The sequence below is a fragment of the Opisthocomus hoazin genome, chromosome 16, assembly GCF_030867145.1.
Source record: "Opisthocomus hoazin isolate bOpiHoa1 chromosome 16, bOpiHoa1.hap1, whole genome shotgun sequence".
In the NCBI taxonomy this organism is placed as follows: domain Eukaryota; kingdom Metazoa; phylum Chordata; class Aves; order Opisthocomiformes; family Opisthocomidae; genus Opisthocomus; species Opisthocomus hoazin.
The window spans coordinates 19,728,305-19,752,712 of NC_134429.1; the positions used below are offsets into that span (position 1 = coordinate 19,728,305).

At 39.0% G+C, this 24,408-nt stretch overlaps 1 protein-coding gene across 1 annotated transcript in view; it reads right to left on the reverse strand.

The window, feature by feature from the left end:
* CFAP74 (cilia and flagella associated protein 74) overlaps positions 1-24,408 on the reverse strand; it is a 52,430-nt gene that overhangs the window by 19,185 nt on the left and 8,837 nt on the right. The window contains exons 3-21 of the mRNA XM_075437664.1: positions 24,155-24,245; positions 22,634-22,780; positions 21,766-21,864; positions 20,195-20,299; positions 18,847-19,020; positions 18,190-18,300; positions 16,863-16,965; positions 15,972-16,129; positions 13,800-14,010; positions 12,805-12,987; positions 11,563-11,736; positions 10,299-10,417; positions 9,306-9,372; positions 8,747-8,836; positions 6,631-6,804; positions 5,305-5,479; positions 3,840-3,952; positions 2,885-3,007; positions 1,754-1,875 (exon numbers count right to left, since the gene is read on the reverse strand). Coding sequence (XP_075293779.1) covers positions 1,754-1,875; positions 2,885-3,007; positions 3,840-3,952; positions 5,305-5,479; positions 6,631-6,804; positions 8,747-8,836; positions 9,306-9,372; positions 10,299-10,417; positions 11,563-11,736; positions 12,805-12,987; positions 13,800-14,010; positions 15,972-16,129; positions 16,863-16,965; positions 18,190-18,300; positions 18,847-19,020; positions 20,195-20,299; positions 21,766-21,864; positions 22,634-22,780; positions 24,155-24,245 — 2,539 coding nt within the window. The remainder of the gene's footprint in view (positions 1-1,753; positions 1,876-2,884; positions 3,008-3,839; positions 3,953-5,304; positions 5,480-6,630; positions 6,805-8,746; positions 8,837-9,305; positions 9,373-10,298; positions 10,418-11,562; positions 11,737-12,804; positions 12,988-13,799; positions 14,011-15,971; positions 16,130-16,862; positions 16,966-18,189; positions 18,301-18,846; positions 19,021-20,194; positions 20,300-21,765; positions 21,865-22,633; positions 22,781-24,154; positions 24,246-24,408) is intronic.

Here is a 24,408-nt window from a genome sequence, read left to right on the forward strand (position 1 = left end):
TACTACTGCCATTAAAACACAGCTGTTTACTAGTCTAACCTAAGAGACTGGTTTGGACCAATAGTGATTTACAGCTATTTTCAGCAGTTTAAATTCATCTGTTTGAGAAGTGGTTTGACATATACCACGTAGCAATGAGGAATCCTTTCTGCTACACGCTACAGAAAAATTTCAATAGCTGCTAGAGGAAGGAACTTCTCAGGCACCACATCTAACAGCATGATGAAATCTATCTACTTTTCCAGGATAAAGAGTTGAGACATGGTTTTACTGCACATGAAATACAGTCATCTGGGCTGAAATTCAAAGTATAGCAAAGACAATTTTTCCTAACTGTAGAGAATTGGGTGGTAAATCAAAGACTGGATTTGCCAAGGCACTAAGGACAGTATACCACATATTAAGTGCTCTTAGTTTAGTGAAACTTGGCAAAGGATCAGCAGGATTTTTCCCTTAGTTAAGGTTTGGCCCTAAGCAATTTGACAGTTTCTATCTTTAGGATCCCCTTGAAATCTTAAGTTTTCATTAGGAGAGTTATTCTGCTTCTATACTTATAAGTTTTATCCCTGGGTTATCTAGACCAAGTAAAATCACTTACATAAGAACTGGTGCTTGTCATATCTGTAAACTGAATTTCTGAGATAACAGCTTTACTTATTTCTTTCCAACTGTGAAGAATCTCTGCAGTCTGTAATTCTGGTAAGAGGTTTAGAATGGATGCCTTCTACAGAACCAATCTCTCCCCCACCCTCCCACAAACCCACCCCAATCCTATTTAAATAGAATCTAAGAAATGTAAATTGTTAAAATAAGCATTCAATAGTGACTGCGTTAGCTAAAGACACCCAGCACCTGGAGACAATTAAGAGAACAAAAGTTCATGCAACCCCTCTCTGACAGCATGAAATCTCTGTGAGCCGATGAGCTGAAGTATTATCTTTATACTATAGTGCAAACAGAACCAGTCTTCAGACGTGACTGACTTGGACTACAGAAACACCCAGATATTTTTTCTCCTGTGAATTGCTATTTGGTCACTATCTGTGTCCTCACAAGGTATCTGTCACGCCACTGCGGTGCTTAAGGCCTATATGGGTTAGGAAAAGTTGTACCCTTCCCATTTTACAGTAAATGAAAAAGGACTGAGGTGATTTATCCAGCACCATATCCCAACTCTGGAAAGACTGGTGATTGACCTTCTCAATCAAGAACAGCTGGCATGAGGTTGGCTTCCAGATCATGTGTCCCATGGATTTTAATTAAAAGTAAAATAGTTGAGAAATAACAAAATATTATTTCATAAAGTTTCCTGGCTGAATCAATTGTACCCAATGTGCACTTCATTTTAGACATATTTATCTCCCAATGTTTAGTACGCAAATTCCACATGATGAAACTCTGTGGAGTTGCTAGTCCCTAGGGACTTCACAGTTATGCCACAGAACAGGCACAACGCAGGGAATCTTGTGGGAGTGCAAAGGGTGTGTATTAACCCCGACACTTCATAGCTGCGGCTGGCCTTGGGTAGCTGGGATAGGAGGATACCCACGTCCAATTTCCCCGGCAGCAATGAACTCAAAGGGCTTGTGATCAGGATGTCCTCCTGAAATGCCAGGGCAAAACCCAAACTGTTCTTCAGCTTCCAATGATGACAAGATGGGTCTGGCACAACAGAACCTCAAGACATCAGCTAGAGACCTATGATCGCAGTATCTAGCTATAGAAGGCAGCTGATAGTGAAGGGGCAGCTCACCTGCTTTGAATGACAATGCAGTCCTGGTAAAGTTGGTCATACATACAGATCTTTAAATCAATGTTGGGATTGGGCACCCAAACCGGGACATCAATAGAGACTCCAACGGCACTAAAGCACAGCTGTTAATACATAAATCAAAAGTGTAATTATTTTTGTTAGTCTCAAATTCTTACTGATCTAGACAGAGCAAGAATTTCTGCTATAAACTACAGCTGAGTAAAGTATTTTATTATTCATATTTCAACAGTTTCTTTAATTAGGCAAAGCTATGAAAATAATTTGTAAAATAAAACCTAGATGTTATGGTGTCCCAGGAGAAAAAAAGAATTTTGGTTTGGATTCTTTGACAGAGAACATGAAGGAACAGCATGCTGCCCCTGACATCGAAAAGAAGTAGTTAAAGTGCACCCAGCTTAAGTGAATGTGCCATAATTCAGAAACTCAAGAGACTGCAGCTTGTTTAGCCAGCAAAGGAACACAGTATGGCAGCACAGTGCTGCACTTCCTACAATGGCCTTAGGTCTGCCATCAGTGCCCATGTAGCTCGGACTTGGATAAAAGGATCCTGAGAGAGAGGGAACCCCCAGGAGCCCACAGCATGCACCTGCAGCTCCGTCTGTAGACCGAAAGTTTTTGTTTATTTTTTTTTGGAAAGCTTCTGTCAACTGTTCCCAGGCAGAATTTGGCTTCCAACAAAGTGCAGAATCAAAATATGTTGAAGTGGTAACTAAAGTTGTCATCCCTTCCAGCTCTCACACATCAGTTTCACTACTGCATGCTAAATAATTCCAATTCTGATATATCAGAAAGAAAATAAACAACGTGGGTTGGGAATAGAGGAGAATACTTTTGGGTTTGTTTCCAGGACATTAGAGGTTTTCCAGTATGATGTCTGATAAAACTGGGAATATCAGGATTATTTGCATAGAAATTTAAGGGAATCAACAGGTTTAATAACCATACTGCATCAGAAAGAAGGGCCATGATTACCTCCCAAAGTTACCTCCCATCTCCTGTTTCTAATATAGGATTCAGAGCTCTTGTAATTCTTGGGAAAAGCAGAAGTAGCAGGATGTTAAAGTATCTTTCTACAGTGTTTTGAAGCAAGTCTTGCACAAAATCACTCACTGGTTTGCAGTCTGAGTTGTCAAACACGATCACAAAGTCTGCCCGCACATCCCCAGGGACAGCTGGGACAAATATGAGCTGAAGTCTGACTGTGCTGAAAGGTCCAATTTCACCTTCAGTAACCTAAACAAGAAGGAACCTGTTTTTAATGAAAATGACTGTATTACTGTAGTGGGCTATAAACTGTACTGAAATAAAGGAGCAGTATACACTCATACTATGCAAACACTCTACTACACCTAGTCTGTAACTAGACTGAACGACTATACAAGGGAAAAATCAGTATCAGTAGCTCCCTAGGAGGTTTACTGCGGGGAAAGACTTGGCAGGACACACAGTTTCACGGCCAGGCATGGTCAGAATCTTACTAAAAGTCTCCTTCTACTGCAAGACTCTATGTCAGCTAGATAGCGTGGTTTACCAGAGTGATTCCAGCATATATTGGTGAACATGTAACTAGAAGATGGAGAAGCTGTCTTGTGCTACGATCCAAAGACCTGCTCTACTGATTTCCACATCTAGTCCACCTGCCTTTTGTATGTACAGGTAGAAGCAACAGATGCTCATATGAACTACTATCTGGACTCTCACACCCAGTTTTAACATGGCTCAAGTTGGACTTTTCCGAGACATTCTTCCTGGCCCATCTTTTGTGTTGTCACCAGGCTTTGTATAACCACAGAACAACACAGCAGAAAAATCAGTCTGACAAAAAAGTTAAATTATGAGAAGTGTAAATGTATACAGAATCTTTCAGCTCAAGTAAGTCTTTATACATCAAAATAAATGGCAAATGTCATACGATTTCATTTTAAAAATTAACTGTGACACAGTGAAGTCCAGTGGGCTTGAAATGGATCACGTACTTAAGCACCTCCCACCAGAGTGAAGGCAATGTATCTGATGTAGGCTTAGACCAGTGAAAATCTTGTCTGGATCTCAGGATATTCATTACCTTTCCAAGCACAATTTCGACTGGTGTTTCTTCGGGAGAAAGTTCCACTGAAATATGTGCATTGTCTGTGTCTAGATCTGATCTGGAATGTAATACATCTTGACCAAGTTGATCTGGGGAGAAATAAAACCAAAACAAAACAAACCACACAAACAAAACCCCTCAAGATGCTGGGTGTGTGCATCTGTTCACTAAATAAAAATATCCAACAGAGCAGAAGTGCACTGGTTTTGGTCAATATTGCAAATCCAATAATATGTACCAAGGATGTGGAAATACAAATGTCTAGAAGGGAACTTCTGTTTGGCCATATGACTTTGCCCAAGTCCAGAAGCCTACCTTAGGCACCTGAGCCTTCCACTGAAAACTAACAATACTAATGTTTCAGTAAGATAAAGTACGTATCAGAGACTGTTACATCAAGGAATGCCAATTAGGCTGAAAGCGTGAACTGGGCTTTAAGAACAACTTCAGTGGGACAAAGCAATGCACTCAGGAGGGCCTGCAGAGCAAGGGGAGGTGCTGCTTCACTTTATTTTCAAAATAACTGCAATAATAAGTACCTTCTAATTAAACAGTCTCCCACAAGGGCTTCAAAGTGCCTTAGACTAATGCATCACGAGAGAGGCGAAGCTAACTCTGCACTCTGTGGCAGTAATCAACTGGCAACCACATGCTTCACATTAACCAGGAAAAAGATCAAGGTGTCAGGAGATACGTTACTGTGCCAGAGCAATGGAATTTCTCTCCCCTTCCCCCCCTCAAAGCTCTGAAAACCTCTTTAACAGGTAAATGTTCTATGGAGACAGCGACCCCAATTTATGGAATCATTCCATTTCACAATACAGATCTTGGGTTTAAAAAGAAAAAACACCCACAACCTGTTCATGGAACTTTTAGTTCCCTGCAATTGGAATGATCAATATCCAGAAGAAATCTTAAAGAATACAGATAACAAAGAAATTAAGAAAGTCTTTCTTCTACAAGACTGGGTTTTATTAAGCACATAGTAAACATTAGGAATGAGATGGAAAATGTCTGAGGAGGTTCATCTTTCTGCTTCCTTGTTGCTAGAATTACAGACTATAAAAATAAACCTGTCATGTGGATTTCTATTCCAAGAAGTGGGTATTCAGTTGCTGAGACAAGAATGATAACAATTTTGCAGTTCCTGTAAGCTAGTTGGTTTCTGTATTCTTCTGAGACTGAATTGTTCATCGCTAATGAGAAGTGAGATTCTCTGCTGCTTTTGATATAATGGTGTCATTATATCATACATTATTTTTAGTCATTTTTTGTGAGGCAGCATACAAAGAAATGCAACATTACTACTAGAATGATGAACTAGTTAATTATTGAGTAACTTTGCCAACTGAATTCCACAGTTCATTACAGGAAACTCTACAAATGGACAGCGCTTAGCCTGGGAAACCGCACTGCCCGTTTTCCAACACGGCCATCTCACCTGTGGAGCGATTGCTCAGGCTTGTCTCAGCCTGCTGCTGCTCCGCCTGGGCTACACACGAGGTCATCTCTTCACTCTGGTCAGGATAAATTTGTTCCTTCTTTTCAACTACCAATGTCACAGGACTATCGCTGACTTTCTTTTCAGTCACACAGTCACTAAAATGTTGAGTAACCTGTTAGAAAACACAGAAAACCCATTTTCTACCGTGACTGCTCATCTAGCTTGCACCAGCTCCCATTTTATCAAGCAGCTGCGAGTCAGACTTGTGTTTTCTCGCAACGGTTCTATGTTATAAATGGAGAAGTGTGTTGCACTTACTAAAAACTGCACATTCTACTAGACCTTTGTCAATGAGCAGATTTAATTATTGCTGGCTGTCCAAAACAGGTAAATAATATAATGGGAGCAACAGAATATCACGTTAGTTATTTCACAATTAACAGAACTAACATTTTTCTAGCGGAAACACAAGCAGTTCTATGTCAAAACTAAGTCTGCTAATACCAGACTCCTGTTCATTACACACCTACAAAACACAGAATACAGAAGGAAAACCACGCATACAGGTGGTGCTATTTCACAAATTCTTTAGCTGAACCACACTTCTAACGTAAAGATAGTACGAGAGCTGAAAATCACAGCAAACAGCTCAGCAGTTTCACTGCACACTATTGAATGTCGTGCTTCAAAAGAGAGGTCAGTTCTTAGAACTTAAAACTGGGCTAGATTATCAAGTCGAGAATTTTGCAAACCATCTGAGCCAATTGCTCTTCAACAAGCGCAGCAATGAAAGGCTGCACTGACGGAACAAAGATGAAGAATGGAGAAGTACAGCTGTCAGGATTCCTAAGTTTTCTGTCAATTTAAACTAACAGCTCTGAATTTTTAAAGGAAGATCACAGGCTAGTGCTCCCAATTCTCATTACTTTATTGCTGGTTTCGCAACAGTTGGCATTTTTCTGAAGTCCAGGAGCTGGGATTTTAAATGACTCCGTCAGAACCTCCTCTTTTAACTAAAGTATTTTTTCCTTATTTTCATGGGTGTGGAGAAAATAGGAATCACGACAAATGACAAAAATGTTAAAAAACCCTATCATTGTTGGTTTCCTCCCTCTCCCCCAAAATAACTGTTTTTAAGTTTGTCTTGTGGTATTTGGGGGGTCTAAGATTATATTAAGATATGCCAACCCAAATGTAAACAAACTACTACAGATGGGACCAGATGATCTTCTGAAGCCTCTTCCAACCTGCACTGTTCTACGACTCTGTATGATTTTACCACACCTTGCAAAGCAGAATGTAGGGAAATGCTTTTGAACCTACCGCTCTTGCGGGAGAAGACTTTGCTGTTGCTCTGTGTGTACTACCGTCACCTGCTGATGTCTGAACTTTGAATCTTGTTCCCAAAGCTCCACTGTTCGTCAGGCTGATGGTCTGTGAAATCGTCTCTCCCACCACATGGCTGCCAAAGTCAATGAGCTCTTTATCTAGTGCCAGCTGTGGCAAGATAAGGCATTAATTACTAGTGTCCTAGATAGTCAGCAATGTCAAGTGAATGAGCATCCACCTTTTCAAGAACAGGACTTCAAAGTTCTTATTATAATTTCAAAGACAGTATCAAATAACAACATGAGCTGTGGGTATCCTTCCGCCTTTCTGTAGAAGCAAACTCATTAAAACAATGTCTTGTTAAACTGAGCCACTTCCATTTCAGTCCCCCATATGACAATGGAAAAAACAGTTTAAAGTCTGTTCATACTGGCAACTTGCGTAAGTCTTCAGGTAGTTACTCTGGAAGTAGCTAATATTTACATACCAATTCAACACTGTTACTCTGTGTCATAGAAACATGGTTTTACTAGCATCAGGCTGAGAAGCAAGCAGCATTTAACATCATATAGCGACCACGTATCAGTTTGTAACACATCCTGTCTTGTTTCTTTGAGCTATCACGGTTCACAGCCAGTTTAAAAAGTAACACACTACTTCATATAGAATTTTTAATTACTTTTTAACTGGGTATATGATAAAAAAGGGCTTGTGATTCAAGTTCAAGCAGCAAAAAGACAAAGACAATTTGGTTGCTTGCTAGTATCCTGCTTACAGCTGAACTCTTCCCACTTTCAGGGCATAAAGAACAGGAGTTCCTGTGTGTAATTAGCACACGATGATGGTACGAATTCTCTAGGTGAAGACGATGACTCCTCTGATCAAAGGTCAATGTGCTGGCTTCCTACTGCATTGGGCTTTCTCATCTTCAAGGTCTTTTGACTGAAAACCAAAGTGTCCTCTACACATACTCAGATTTAAGTATGCCACATTGATGTGATCTCATTCTAACTTCCTACAAGTGCTTAAAATTAAGCACATACTTCAATACTTTGCCAGATTGCTAATATAATAATTATAGCGTGCTACCTTTCAGTTACTTCCCTCCTTCTATTTTCTGTGTAACAAATTATTCTTAATTTCCCTGTGCACAAAAGTTTCAGTGTGCCGTCAGTCCAGTAAAGAAACTTTACATGCCATCTTATTCATTCAATTTACTGAAACGCAATATCACAAACTCTGGTAAGACATTTATATGTCTCAAGCCTTTTTAAAATTTTTTTTTTAATTTTATTATTAAGTATGCTCCCAGTATATCCCAAATTTTGCATTTGCTAGACTTATTCCAATACTGGGTGTCTCCTTGCATAACCTTTTTCCTCTAGCATTGTATATTCTCACCTATAATTTCTTTTGGCCTGTAAAGCCAAAGCTGCTCTTAGCTGTGAAGGAACTAAATAAAAGATAAAGTTGTTGCTTTTATCAAAGACTTTCTTCAAGTTAGCTCATAGGAAGTGACGGGATCTGAAAAAAGTTAGCACTGCCTGTAACCTCATCTCTTAACAGTAAGAAAATTATGTTCGTTGCTTAACATTTGGTATAGAATTTTCAAAATATTTTAAGATGCTGAACTACAGGAGAGGTTATATGCTTTCTATGAATGTCAGGAAAGATACAAAGATATTGTGATATTTTGATTTCTGTCTATAGAAAATTAAAGAATAAACTACTGCAGGTCTGGGATGGAATTTCCAAAAATTACAAGGAGAAAAGAGATAGCTCATTTCCAGCCACCATTTCTCTTCCCTCCACTCACAGTGTAACACTGTCATCAGCTTCTAAACAGAACTACTGCAGTTCATTCCACTCTGAAGTTAAAGTGGCAGTTCATGGTTAAGTAAATCCACTACGATAATTATGCATAAATCTCAGTGTAATCTAGGAAGCTAAGGAATGAATCATTTTCTGGAAAGACACTCTCCATTTAAAAGGAAAAAAATAATGCAGTATAAATACCTCTTGCTAAATATTGTCAGTAATGTTCATGCTATCTCACATTTTCCATTACTGCCGTTATACTGACTCTGAACATGCTTAAGAAGTCACTTACAATGCACCTCTTGACTGTACATTTCAATGGAACCGAAAAAGCACCTGTCTGTGCCATAAACATGACTTCTCCTTCCAGCGTTTCATTTACCTAGAAAAGAAACAAACAAACAAAAAAACCCCAACGAAGTAATTTGCAAAGATTTAGCCTATGTAGTCTGATGAAAAACACTTTCACTCATTCTTTGAGTAGCATACTAAAACGTGTTTCTACAGCGTCTATGTTTCTGCCTTACAACAGTCTTTGGTAACTCCCTGGCTAACTTTAGCTAGGCAAAATTATAAATCTTTTCGTTTGGAGCAAGCTTCAAAGCATACTCCAGGAATACTTAGCGACAGTCATTTTTCCAAAATGTGCCCTTGGAACATGTCCTCTTCCAATTTAACAGAGCTTGAACATGCACACAGCTGTCCCAGTACAACAGTACCTTTTCTAGATGGGAGTGTAACTGTTAACAAGGAAACAAGCTGAGAAATTAAATTAATTATGCTTTTAATCCGACTAGTGGATTACATCAGGATTCTCAGCATTGTGTAACTTTGCACTCGGGCGCACTTACCATTGGCTTAAATGTCACCACTACTTCACAGGACATTCCAGCAGACATTTTGCCAGGTGGGTTAAAACTACGGAGATAATTAACATAAAACTCCAAATTAGAGCTATGTAGGAAACATCCAGTTCCTATTCTGGTAACAATGGCAGATTTTTTTTATTTTTCTTCCCCACTTGGATTAATTACTTAGAAAAGTCAGAATGAGTGACAGATTAATGAAAAGCTACAGAACCCTGCTGCAATTGTAAAACTACAAAGGATGATTCTTCATTGGGGTTTTACTCAGAAAGTCTGAAAGCGCTTGGAAAAGGCAAGAATTATTGCCTTCATGCTACAGACAGAGACTGTGGCCAAAGAGGTGAAGCTGAGGCTCAGTAACACTGCAAAGAACAGAGTGCTTCATTACACAATCTGTCATCAGGATTATATGAATGGATTGATGGCAAAGACCACAGGGTTTCACTTTAAGTGCTCTTTGCTCCGAGATCGATTCCTTTCTTCCATCAGCTGCTTCAGCAGCAGTAATCTGGGAGTTAGGGTGAATCATGCTACGAAGAATGGCAGCTGGTGAAAGAGGTTTTGCCTAGGCTTAAAGGCCCTTGTGGTGGCCTAGAAAGAAGCTTGGATCCTCTTTCACTTCTTTGCACCTACAAAGAGATCTTTTCCCCCTTTTTAAAAGGGTCTGACATCTTTGGAAAACAGCTTTCTCCTTGTTCAATGGCTGACAGGTACCACAGGTCTATGTTGCTTTCCACAGATCAGGGACTGGTCCCCTGCTATCACCACTATAGAAACCAGCGATGTGCAGCTCAGGCTCAGTAAGCCTCTTCCTCCTCAGCTTCAAGACACAGCTCCTTTCCTCATCTTATAAGAATGGAATATAATAATTTAGATGTATTTATTAAAATCTATTTAATGTGCTGCAGAATTTGGTTGCATCTCCTGCTGTGGCACAAAGGTTACACAAGCAACTACCCTACAGCTACTTTTACTTACTGAACACTGATGAAGTCCTTGAGCCATTCGCTGATTCCCACTAGTCTGCAGAAATTAACGCTGTAGGATGCATTTATCAAGACTATCTTCTTTTTGTAGATTTGACCAACATCAAAATCCTTGGAATACCAAACATATCAGGTGGTGTGAATTACAGGAAGCAGCATTTACACATGCAATGACAAAACCAACTACTGTTACCACAGCTGTGCTCACAGTTGTGCTCCACGGGGATCACAGGCCCGTGTGCAAAGTATTGTATGAACCCATCAAGTGTTGCCTTGCTCCAGACAAACCCTGTTAAAACGCACAGCCTATAACGCCAGGAGCTCACGCTCCACAGACGGGGCAGCATTATCTGGGTTTGGGCACAGCTAATGCACCAAGCCACTCTGGCTTTTCCCGCAGTGAATGTCACAGACATCACGTCATGTTCATGCTCTAGTGGAGTTCTTAACAATTTAGACTGTGTGTGGCAAAGACAATACCAATTTTCTGAACACAGAGCTAGGTGCCACTGTCTTCCAACGGAGATCTGCTGCTTTCTGTGCATGTCACAGGCTCCCAGCTCCTAACGAAACCAGAAAGCCACAGGAGCTGGACACCTGGGCACGTTCATTAGCACACAGACAAGAAGAGTCCTGCAGGCTGACTGCCAGCACGTTCCTCTGACGCAGCCAGAAAACTCCAGCCACCCCAGCAACCTTGGCAAGTACAGAGAAGAACGAGGCAGTGTTCTGCTTTCTCACAGTGCACTTGTTAACTACAATACAGAGGTAAACCACAGCTCAGTTTCCTCATGACCAGTATAATACGATGGTCACCTGCAAACCGAAATCTTGACTGGATTGTAGTTGTGACTTCTTTCAGGACGTTATTTTATAGTAATAACATATGTACAAACAATATATCAGTAACAGTTAACGCTGCCTTTTAAAAAGCATGGAACACAGTCTAACAAAATATTTCATCATCTGCTCACCTTTCTGACAGTACTTAAATTGCCCTCAGTAAAGGAAGTATTTCACAATTTAGACCTAAGTAGTAAAGCTAAGTAGTTTATTTAATCTGACTATAACTTACCTAAGAGATTGCTAGAGAAAAAGGCATGTACTGTTTCAGGTTTGACTTAAGGCCTATTCAAGACAACAAGAATTTTCTTTTTTTCTTCCCAGTGCAACAGAACTTTGATCCAGACATCGGTATATATATACAGTAGATACATACATCATCTTTACAGATCCTACGCAGAATGGCCACTAACCTTGAAATGAATGCAGCTTGGTTTACTATAGAAAGTACATCCCTTACATTCACGACCAGATGCTATTTGCTTGTGAAAAATTCCGGTCTGGAATTCCTCCAGTTTTTTCTCAAAAATTTCTTTTTTCTCTACCCTTGTAGCCAGCTGCTTTGGATCCACTTCTTCTTTGGATATCTAATAAGGAACATCAGGAAAACAAACCATGATTGTAAGTGCGATCACAGGATCCATAGCTCCAAGTAGAGAAGTCTGGAAATGGAGTCTTTTAGTATCTGGCCAGCCTTTGCCTGTTTCTCTCCAGATCAAACTCATCTTTCCAAATTCTATATGAAGAATTTAATTTCTTCTCAGCTGTCTGTTCTGCAGCTTACCGTCATCTCACACTATGACACAGTGCTTTTAATGTCATTATTAGCTCTTCTGCACTTGAAGAGTTTTTTCCCCCCTCAACTTCCTCAACAAATACTCATTCAGAAAAAAAAACAGCTAACTTCACTGGAACATTTCCATTATGGTCCAGTGACTCTTTCATGCAAATATATGAATATATACTGCCATTATTTCTTTTTGGTTGATCATAAAGTCTGCTCTTAATGGTCTTCTACATCTCAAAAAAGCAGTATATGTGAGTATATCTTGGAATAACATTTAAGATCTTAACTACACAATTCCACTCTATAAAAGCATATTATTTACTTCTATTTAGAGTATAGAATACTGTTACTTTGCTAGAAGGTATGCTTTTCTTTGCCTGGTATGGTACGTAAACAGTTGCCTCCACATAAAGCAATCTGTGTTGCCAACTCAACAGAAAGTCACATTCGGTTTTTTTGAACTGAAACAAGTGAACATGATGTGATGTATGTCTTCACATATCTCGGAACTAAAACTGAAGTGTTGTTTTCTCTGGACAAGAACAAATACTACAAGAGTAGCACCAAACAGCAACTACTCTGATGACATTCTCACATCTGAATCTCTACAGCTACGTAATAAAGTTTGCATTTTATTTGCAAAATAGATAATTATTGTTTTCAAGCAAGGTTCCTAAAACAGCCCTTGCCAGTGTCATTACCTCACATATCTACAACTACTAGAGAGGCAAATGAAACTTCTTCTAAACCATTAAAATACTTTCATGGATCCTGTCAAAATTTTGTGAAGATCAACTTCACGAGTCAGCTACAACCCACATTTTTTTTTTCCTTTGCTATTTCTAATAAGAGATATCATAACATTTACCTTGTGCAAGTCACAGTCCTGACTCCAAAGTCCCGGGAACTCTGGTTCTGCTAGGGTCTTGTCCCCCTCTTTCTCATCTTCACCATGTTCCCAGAGCACATCACAGGGTATTTTTTCAGAAGTCTCTCCTACAGAAGCAGTTTTCTCACCAGCTGAGGAACAAGCCGACGGAGAGCACCACGTCTTTTGCGAAAGAAAGTAAGTTTTGAAGATATAGTTAAAAATTACTAGAGGACAGTTACTTCAATAGCTTCTGAGGAGATAATTTAACACAAAAAAAACCCCAGGTCTATAAAGCTGAGAGGCCAGAGATGACAACTTAGGGTCAACCCCTTCTTAAGACACTGAATACAGACAAAGCCTAATGTTAAAAGCACCTATATGACTTTAACTGTTTATTATAGGAGGCTAGAAACTAGTCCTCAGGCATGAGAATACTGACTGTAGTTTTTCAGTGTTCAAGACTGCATGAAGCCACTACTTTCATCAGGGAATTCGATTCCCTCCACCTCCATTTTCCAGGCCAGTACTCCCTGGAATACTGTGCAGATTAAAAAAACCATCCCGGAAACTTGCATCTAGAGAGAACCACTGTCTCCTTTCCAACGCAGTGGAAACATTTCTCTTGTGCTGGCAAACTGACCCGCGCCCTGACCCAGGCGTGAAGGTAACTCAACACAAAGTGAGGGTACTTTGCATGGCTTCTGACGCCTCTTGCAATTCACGTGTTCAAAAATTCACCTCTTCTTATAAACGCCCTTAAAAACCACCCCGCACCAACAGGACAATGCCTTTATTCATACAAGCATCAACAATCAAGTAAAAGAGAGACTAACAATTATTAAGAGATCTAACGGAGAAATTCCTCCCCACTTGTTCTGTACTGTCTGGTATTTGGTTATAGCCTGGGGTACTCACAGGCAAAAGAATTCACTGCCCTGCACCTTTGACAAAAAATAGATCTAAAGACAGTTAATTCTCAGGCCTTTGTTTACCTGCGATGTTGCTCCAGCTGAATGCTTGCAAGTCTTCTCAATATATTGCCATGTTTTCTTTCTCCACAGCAAAGATTCCCCAAGTTTACCACCACTCTTTATTGCCTTAGTACAGGGCTGACTTTTTTTCTGCTTGTGAAGAGCAGCTTTTTCTTGCAAAATTCGAGATACAATCTCAATTTTTCTTGATTTTTGTTGTTCTCTAAAAGCTCTGTAATCCAATGTTGTAAGAAATACTAAACTAACTGTGGTTGTTTACTAATAATATTAACTACAATCCAGTTTCTTCCAAGCCTTTAAGCTAAATAGCAAGTCTTTAAATTGGGTGCAGTGGCAATTTGTGTCAAGATACCAGGCAATTAAGAGGCTATTCATACATTCTCGTGGACTAAATATACTCAGTTACAGTATTTTACAAGTTGAGAAACCGACAAAGCATACCAGTCATCGCTATGGAAAACACAATTTTTAAATAATTTTCCTAACCTAGTTAGCTGTTTAAAGAAAACTGCCAGTCTGAAATCCAATGGATTTAATAAAGGAAGGAAGGACAGTTAAAGGTGAGGACCCAAGTACTGAACTGGAAGATATGAATTCAAAGCTATGTACAACTACAAATTCCATGACACACTGGGTGGTGTGACAAAAGTGACAGGAGATAATTTCAGTTTAAATACCAGCAATTTAATACACAATTTTCTGCAACAAATATTATCCACATTAATGATTGCTTTTAATATAAAATTTCACCTCTTCAACTAATCCGTATAAATAATTATTGATTCTGAATAGGAGCAAAGAAAATATCACCTCTCACTTCACTACAGGCTACTGCCTACTGAAGCACTTTAATGTCTGAATTTAGCCTCGTGATGCCCCACTGCAGCAGATAAATGACATTGTTTTTATAATGTGACTTTGGAAAATCATGGTACAAAGAAGTTAGTCACGGTTACAAAGACACGGGGACGGTACACTGACTCCCAGTGCTACCTGCCTTAAGTATAAAGCCATCCTTGGTTCCTATGATCAGTTCTTTAAGAATCTTTCTATAGGCGATACACAAATTAATGACATAATGGTTTTAATGACTAAAAAATTATTTTTGTTTGCATATAATTCAGAAATACATATTCAAGTTGAAATATACTCAGAGAAAACTGAGCGTATCCCTTCACAGAAAAGGAGAAAGGCAGTACCCTGGGAGAAATAACTAAGCAGTTCTCCAGCAGATTAACAGGGTTGTAGCTGAGATTAGAAAAGAACTGCTGTGAGAAACAGGACACAGCTAACATTAAGACTAACAAACTGTGATCTCCCTTGGCTTGCAAAGGGAAACAGTGAAAGGGAACAAGCGAGTAAAGTGAAAAGGATTAAACTTCAATAGAGTTGGATATTTCCAGCAGATCGCTACAAACAAATAAGATTATTTTATTAACATGACTTGTAGATATTTAGGGATAGCAGAAGTGGTGTTATGCAGCTATCAAGATTGAAGCTTTATTTAATCAAAACTTAAGCCTGAATCTTTACTTATTAAATCTTTAACATTTGCTGCAGGTTACTGCCTTTGTAGCAGAGCCAGCACGCAAACCCCACACCTCAGCCACCTGGTTTGGCATCTGAGCTCAAATTCATCTCCATAAGTGGTTAAAAACCAATTAAGCTTTGCACTGGAGCAGATGAGATGCAGGCACATTCCTATCCACTGTACTACAAAGGCACAGCAGTAATTTCAATTAAAAAAAACACACAAAGGAGAGCACCTTGCTTCTGACCTTCCTGCAGCGCAATCCTCCAGAGATTGTTAGCCTAAGAAAGCTATTCAATTTGTACAGAGACAGCGTTCAGGAAATGCAGAAGTACAGTTACTTCAGGCATCATCCAGTTTAGGTTCACCGAATTTCCCTCCTGGAGTAGTTTTATCTTCCTTGCACCAATCATAGAACATGGGCTCCTAACTTTGGTTCTCTGAATAACACCTAAGCTAGAAGTTCAAGTCGCTTACGACAGACTACACAAATATCACACGTATGGAGTATAAGAATGAGTTCACCCCCTTGAGACAGCATCCTAGATGTTATGTTTTCAGGATCTGATCAAGAGCTCCAACATATTCCTGCACGAGCATCACTAAGCAGCTGAGAGTTTGACATAGATATGAATACTTACTGTTTCTCTTTTTCCTGCTCTAGCAGTCGTTTATGGAGAAAAATTTCCGTGGTAACATTGCCTCCTTCTGCCAGGATAGCTTCCCTCATTTTCATCTCCTGCTTCTTTGCCTTAAAGGCCTTTGCTTTGTTCCAAACCTGGAGAGTATGGAGTTTTTCCTATGAAGCCATACAAACCACAGTTACATATTTGATTCACACATTAAAGAATTTAAAACAGAGAGTCTAGTGTTGGTCCCCTTATCTAAGTATAAATTTGTTGTAGATTTCTCTGAAGTAGAGCTAATTGTTTGTAGTATACACGGCAGTCACGGTGTGCTGAGCTGCAGAAAGCTCTAACTAGGTCAGGGCTACTCTCTTACCCTTCTCGCCTGCCCTTGAAATACTACTCAATGAGGCAATGTGAAAAGATACAGTTCTAATCTAATTAGTATTAAATTAAGATCATTCCTTCAGATTCTGCAGAACATAAGTAGAAAAGCAAAGTAGCATAGCTCAGTCGTTCTTAATCTACATCATTTAAACTCTCAAGTAACTGTTTTTCTTCCATATGTTTTCTCCATATGAAATATTTCTGCACTGGGATCCAAATAACTGGAAATGCTTCTGGACGAGTTTTCAGAGAACTTACTTGTAGTATGCACTATTTTCAAAGAGTTACCCTACCACAACAACGAGGTTGTTGACAGAACAAACTCCATAAGCAGAAGTGTCAAAATCTGCCCATACAAATCTAACACCATTACTCCTGTATTTAAATCCTCCCCAGTTTCAACAAGAGATATGGTCGGTGAGGTGACAGCAAAGAGAACTGAAATTCCTGTCATTACCACCCAGCGGTCTAACCAGCCCATCTCTCCATTCCCCGTCTAAGCCGGAGCAGCAGCAGTACCCTATTGGAAGTTATGCTGGTTTTCAGGGAAAGCACAGCTTGTAGCCTTCTCTCCATATGCTCCTGAGCTTGCAGTTCTTCCTTTGCATTTTTTTCATGAATTCTGTAAGCAAAGTAAAACCTTTCAGGCTCATATCCTGGAAAGCTTTTAGTATTAGAATGTTTAACCTAACAAGTAGTAATTGTCAATGTCACCATTCTTCCTGTAAGCCTCTGTGTTTACTACGATACTGGGTGTGGGTAAAGCGGAACAGTTGGAAGACTCTTCTATATATGGTACCGCTCAAGTTACAAGTGCCAACAGGCTTTCAACTAGTTTGCTCAACAACTTTTTTTTTAATTTTGAATATGAAGAATGTGTTCCACATTATGACATATGTCTAGTCGCTAAAATAAAGTAAGAATTCAGGTGCTGCTCATATAACCAAAATCTAAACAATTACGTAGTGAAGTTTATACGAGCCAACCACTTGTACCCACACTAAAAATAAACCCCAGAAACTCTAAAAGCTAGAAATGTGGGCATTAATGAAGTCTGAGGGTATTCCAGCTAATATAATGGTAAACGAGAAAAAAAATAGTAAAAGCAATATATTTGATTCATTAGTCAGAGGGAAAAATAAATATTTGATTGTTTGTTTTTCTTAATTATAAGTTTGCACATGCCATCCAATGAAAAACAAACCAACACAGGAACAGTACAATTATTTCAATCACTTCTTCAATTAAGTCCTAATATACAAGTAAAATTAAGTTACAAATGTTCACAGTTTCCTTAGTAGCAAAATAATTCAACACCACAGCAATTATATAAACATACACCTATGATGAGAACATTTTATTTACCATCAGCCAGAAATTAACAGGAGCACAAAGAAATGGCCTATCAACCAATTTTACCAGACCGCAAGAAAGCCTTTTTACCACATATCGATGAGGGAACATAGAACGGCCAAGGGCAGGTTTCAAATCTGAAATTTAGTTACACTACTTCAAACTACTCCAGTTAATGACACACGCACACACAAAACGTTTCAGATCATTATTAATGCCTACAATAGTCAGACCCCTCTGCACCTCATCAGACAGACAGTCCCTTCAGCTACAGGAACTCTGAAGACCAGACTAGGATAGTAAGAGGATTTTCTTCTTCAAAAGCCCTTTTTTGCCATGTAAGATTTGAATGCTTCACAGCACTGGTGCTGTGGCAGATTTCCAAGCGTAACAGAAGACACATCTAGCAGAAAAATGATTATTTTTCAAAGACTAAAGGATGAAGTATTCACACCAGAGAGCGTACAATGACAGAAAAGGCGTGAACAATAACCTTGCCATGCTTTTTCTCAGGAAGCATACTGCTTTTTCATGGTTCCTTTTGGCATCCTCAAGCATTTTTTTATGCCTTTCTTCACATTCTTTCTGGGCTTCCTCCTTTTTTCTGCAAAACACAGGCAGAACAACAGTTGCAGCCAGACCAAGGAAACCTTGGTCCCAACACAATAACGGCTGAGGGTGGGGCTGGGGCATTTATTAATAAGTGCTGAAATGAGGACATTAGTCTTCCCCCGCCCCGTACGGTCTCTTGTTTTCACAAAACCTATGGACAAATTGATAAACTGGTGTCCCCTCTCTCTCTCTAAGAAATCTCGATGAACTTGATCGTAAGTTCAGAAGGTCCTGGTGCCCAACAACAATGCAGACACACACAAACAAACTTCATTTCCTTAGACAAAACGCATCCACAGTTTTTGTCTTTAGCAAGTTTATTTTCATATATTGGAAATCTTTACCTGCATAACGGCAAGACTGTGGGCAATTCTTATTTCAATTCCATTTCCTCATAAAACATCCCTGAAGCAACACCCAGCTAAGAAGCACAATTCCACTAGTATTTGAATTAGCTAATCTTCTCAGCACCCGAAATAGTGAATTGGCTAAAAATAATATGGCGAAAGGAAGCAGAGTCTGACTTATAGGCGCTTACTTTTCTCTAGACTGCCGATTTTCTTCTGCTTGCAGTGCTGCTATTTTTTCCTTCCAAATCCGCACTTTGGCTCGTTCTTGGTATTGCTTCTCTAGCTCCTCCTCATCTTTTGTAAGCTGTTCACAGAGGACTTCATATTTTCCCTGCTCAGTTTCTATCTGCCACATCTCAAGCCTTTAAAACAAAGTGTGAGCTGCTTTCACTGAAATGCTGACATTCTTTCACTTACTTCAGGCTATTGAGTAGGTAAGGCTCTATGGTGAAAATGCAAATCTAGCCATGTTTTATCTTTTTAAATTATACTGTAAATCATACCCTGTTACTGACACAGGTATTGTACCTGTCAGACTAAGGCTTATATTTAATAGCATATCTCATTTCCAAGACCTAAAAAATATCAGTCAAAAAAAAAGGAAAAATAAAGCTCAATGTTCTGTTTCTCAAATTAACATTTACCCAGCATAAAATATGAAACCCAAGAAAATTTAGGAAAATAGCTTTCTTCAACAGTACATAACTTCAAGGACAGGCCATAGCTGTTATTCTGCTATGCTTTGTTGAAGGAATTTAGATATCATCAGGATACAAATAAATAGATTAATATAGTTATTGCTAATAACACAATAAACAAGTCAAGCATTTTAAAGCTATTCTACAACACTGCAGCAGTACATACTGTATTTTGGTTAATCACATCTATAAGCCCATGCTTGTGTTCTTCCTTTGACATGGTGGCATTAGTAGTTGTACCTCTGGTGCCAAAATATAAACGTACTCACCTCTTGCCTTCTGCAAAATATAGTTTTATTCTGTCTGATGTAAGTAAATAATTTCATTTGTGTGAACAAGCAATTACAAGCACGAATATCAGCTTATAAAAATACACAGTACCGCTACAATGCCTCGATCATTCTCAATTTCAATTTTTTCATTTCTGTCCTATAAAAAACACTAAGAGGCATAAATTAGAGGTGTTTATGCTCATTCAGAGATCAGTATCACAGGCAGGTCTACTTTAGTTCAGCTTATTTTCCATTTAAAATGAGAGCTGTTTAGGCCCACAATGTATGCACAACTCCAAACAAAATCAAAACTTCATTTACATGTGCAAAACTAACTCAGGAGCTGAGCCACAGCAACCAATTCCACAAGCAATGAACTGTTCGGGCTAAAAGTTGCTCTCAAGATTCTTTACCCTGCAGTCAACCAACCTCACATGACCTCAAATTATGTAGTTCAGTATTTACAAGCAGCTTTCGTAGTGATTAACTTCTGAATCCATTAAACAGCATATGAAGACCATACTAAAGACTGACTTCCATCACAGTTTTCTCATTCTCTGACTTACATTTTCTCTTTTAGTGTCAAAGCAATTTTCAACTCAAAATCCTTCTCTTTCTCCAGTTCAGTACACAGTCGTCTGTGCATTGCCTGAAGGCGGGACAAGGCTGCCCTGTTAACATTAAAAAGAAACAATCAGAAAGAAATTGGAACTAATAAGTCTTCTTGGTCTTCTCTACCCAGGAAAACTAGTAGACAGTATACGACAGAATCAGTAGACAGTGAACTGACTATATTCAGAAAACTCCCTTCCTCAAAATGAAAATTGGAAATGGGCCTTCAACCTGCAGTTATTACCCTAACTTCAAAATTTTTAATTGGGCATCAGTAATGCTAACTCAGCTAGTATTCTCATTATTGCTAAACCACAATGCCTTTGAGCTTCGTAAGCCAGAAATTTACCAAATCTTCCTACTGCACTACTCACTTGCTAAATACAATAGATTGTGAGGATTGCCATTTTTCTGCATGCCAAGACCTCACAATTCGACCCGTCCTAAGCATAAAAGCTACAATGCTCTTCTGTCTCTGTTGGTCTTCGTTACCAAGGCTGTCTCCGAGATCCTGGACAGGGAGTACTAGCAACCCGCACAGGAGTCCCGTTAGCATTCAACTCCTCATTTTTGTTTAAGCAGCTACTCCACGCTGGCAGCTAACCTACCTTTATCATTCTATCATTCATCGACATACTAACTTAAAGATTAACACAGGTCATAAAATGCAGCTGCGAAGTTTGCTCACAATACACCGGTTCCTGGCACACAAGCCACCCACTTCTTTCTATTTAAACCAAATGTGAAGCGTACAGTAAATTGCCTCCCACTTTACACGAAAAGTGTTTCAGAACAGCTCCTGTATGCAGGGCTACTCCTGAAAGGCATTCATGCATTTCACAACATAAAACTAACAGGGAAAGAAATGGCATATATATATATATACATATATATCCTGATTGTAATAGTTACCAGAAGCAAGACCATGACCTCCAAAACTGCCACAGCACCTTGGTGTTGGTTCATCATACTGAATACAAGTGATTGAGACCCTGATAACTACAACTGACAGTAGTGGGCTAGGCTGATTTAATAACCTGTTATTGTTCTGTTTTGAAATACATACCTCTTTCCTACCCATTCCTATGTTTCCACCTCTTTCTACACCGATTTACCTAACAGAATATTACCTCTAGACCAGAAAGCCTAGGGATCAATGATCCCCAAGCCAATACACCACTATTCTTTATTTCAAAAGGATGAATTATTGCTGGAAATACATCAAACAAAAAGTGGCTGCCATATTAGTGTCCACCAGCGTGGGAGTGAACACATTGCTCACTAGCTGGAAGCGCAACGCTCTTGTATCAGAACACCTTCCAAGCCAACACAGTTACATCTTAGCCCGAGAATGGCAATGAGCTTCATCACTGATCTATTAACATCTTAATGTACGTGCTTAAAAATTCAGTCAACTGTTCAACAACACAAAGAGATGAAAACAGGAAAGTTTATCTCAGTAATTACACAGACAAGCACAGTGAATGCCTGCAGTCTTTGGTATCCAGAAACACTCTCCACCTACACATTGCCAGCCGCCTCCTCTTTCTCTATTTCAATGTCTACATACTCCAGCTGCTTTGCCAGCATCTGCATCCGCAGCTGACAGGTACTCAGTTTGTCTCTGCAAGAAACAAACAGATTATTTTTATTTTGTAACTGCTTTACTCTTTCCCATGAAATGCTTCCTTTTGGGGGCAAGATTCTCAGCTAGGACTCTTCCAATGCTACCCCCCCCCCCCGCCCCCATCCTGCTTTTTATTTTAGGATCTTAAGACGTTTTTCAGAAGCCCTTGTTCATTTCAAACCTTTTCCCCATGAATGCAGAAAAATGTAACATGAGTTTATTCTGACTTCATCCACAGTTCAGATATTACCAAAAATGACAACAGCCCAAACAGCATCTTTTCGCATTAGCCTTCTTCAGATACATTTGCTGCTGAAGAACACCTCTGTGACTTTAACAGCGCAAAACACTCACAGCAGGTGCTTAGATTAAAGTATGTAACTTCACCGATTCCAATGTACCATTTCCATCACAGTTCAGAAAGTGTTTACAATGAATTTTCCACTTGATGTTTCCAACTGTCAAACCAGCAGGATTGCGCAGACATCACTGAAAGGAATTAGCATCTAACTCTCTCAGACCAAACACCTCTTCTTTAACATTCATTATTGTGCTTCGTTTCTTCAAATAATTAATTGTTATCTTTGATCCTTAATTCTTTATGAGGGCTTGGGTATATAGTGAATATATTACTTTAAAACAAATGTTTGCATCAGACAACTTTCATGAAAAAATTTTACAAACTCTAATTAATCTATAACAGATACAGATTCCCACTATTTGATGGTGACTTCTGCTGATGAATTATGCTTGCTTAAGCACGAACCTGGCTTCTCGGACCTCAAGTTCCTTTTCCTTGGCTATGTTGTTGAGCTCTTTGAGGTTCCTCTGTAAGGTTAATGAGCAAATTCTATCTGTAGGTTTCAGAGCCTGCATATTACTAATGCTGCCCAAACAGTGTTCCAAGCTTTCCCTTTGGATTGAAACACACAATTAACAATTAAAACTTAATGAGAAACTGAAAAGTTACACAAAGTTTGTACCTCATCCACAGATGCATTTGTGGGCTGTTTTACATTTTACTCTTATTCTAGCAGAACTGTTACAAATATGACCAGTATAAAGAAGGAAAAAAATTAACATAATCTGTACAAGAAGTTTACATGCATGTACACAAACCAAGATTTTTAGACTTGGATATCTAACATTGAATGTTTATAGCCACATTTAATGCACTAATTATATGTCTTTGTTTTGAAATGCCTGCAGCTCCTCTTGATTATACCTAGGGTTTGCAAATTCTAGTTTCCTTGAAGAATAATTTAAACTTTAAAGGGAATATTCTAAACTAGTTTAAAACATATTATACACAACTGACCAGTTTGCGAGGTGAACTAATCTCTCTTATTTTGGTCTGCTTAAACACAGAGCAAGAAGAGGTCTGAAGGTTTGGTCTGGGTTTCGTTTGTTTGATTTTTTTAAATCATTTTAGTGTATTTTGAGTTTCTCTGTTGATAACAGTAACACTGCCAACATCTACTGGCAGTAGGCATATGTGCTATGCAACTTCCCACGTACGTATATTAATAAACATTATTTGAGCTTTTCATCATGCCTTATAACCCCACGGCAGGTCATTCCAGGGCAGAGATTAACAGCCTTGTCAAAGGAAGCCAAACTGTGCTTTGATCTTTGGGAAGAGAGCAGCAACTACATAAGGCCACAGTCAAACCACCAAATTCCTTTTCATGCATGACCTCCATTACATGTAAATTCATTTCTTCAGGAATAAACCCACTGTACCACCTACTTGTAAAATCAACCTATCATCATACCAATCCTGTGCTAATTGACTTTACACAGTGGTACAAAACTGTATATATTAAAAACCTTACAATGCAACACTGATATTTTTCAGCAGACAAACTTCTCTTTTTCCAACAGCTCCTGATGTTCTACAAGTACAGAGGGATACAAACACAACACTACATATTATTACAATAATATGTAACAATGGCTGGCTGGGTTTTAGAGGAAGTGTAAATTGGTTAGTGTAACACTTCTTTGAAGAGAGCCAATTAGCCCACGTTAATGTGGTGCATTCACTGTGTTGTACGTACATACCCACACTGGCTTCAGATCAAAAAGTCTCCAGAGTCCATCTTACTCAGCTCACTGTTTTAACAGTAGCAACCTATTTCATGTGGGTTTTGTGGAAAGGTCTGTTCTGCCTACGACTAATTTGACAAAAAATGCATAGTTGAATTAACCAGACCTCCACTTGAAAGGTAAGTTAACACTATAAAGGGAATTACTGTTAGAACTGGTAACAAAACAAGTTATTTACACGCTAGAATCAGATTTGTCTTGAACTCCTTCAGAAGCATCCTTGTTTCCCATCTTGCTGCCACCAGGCAACTCTTCTTCAAGCTTGTATTCTAACAGATATTAAAACAACAGTTTAATATAAACTTTGAACTTTAAAATGCAAAGCTGTAGTATACTTGCTGTCAAGTTAAAAAGTGAAGAATCAGAGGTGACTTTTTATAGCATTACTGCAGCATACATAAAAAAAATTCACATGGCAAACCACACAGGACT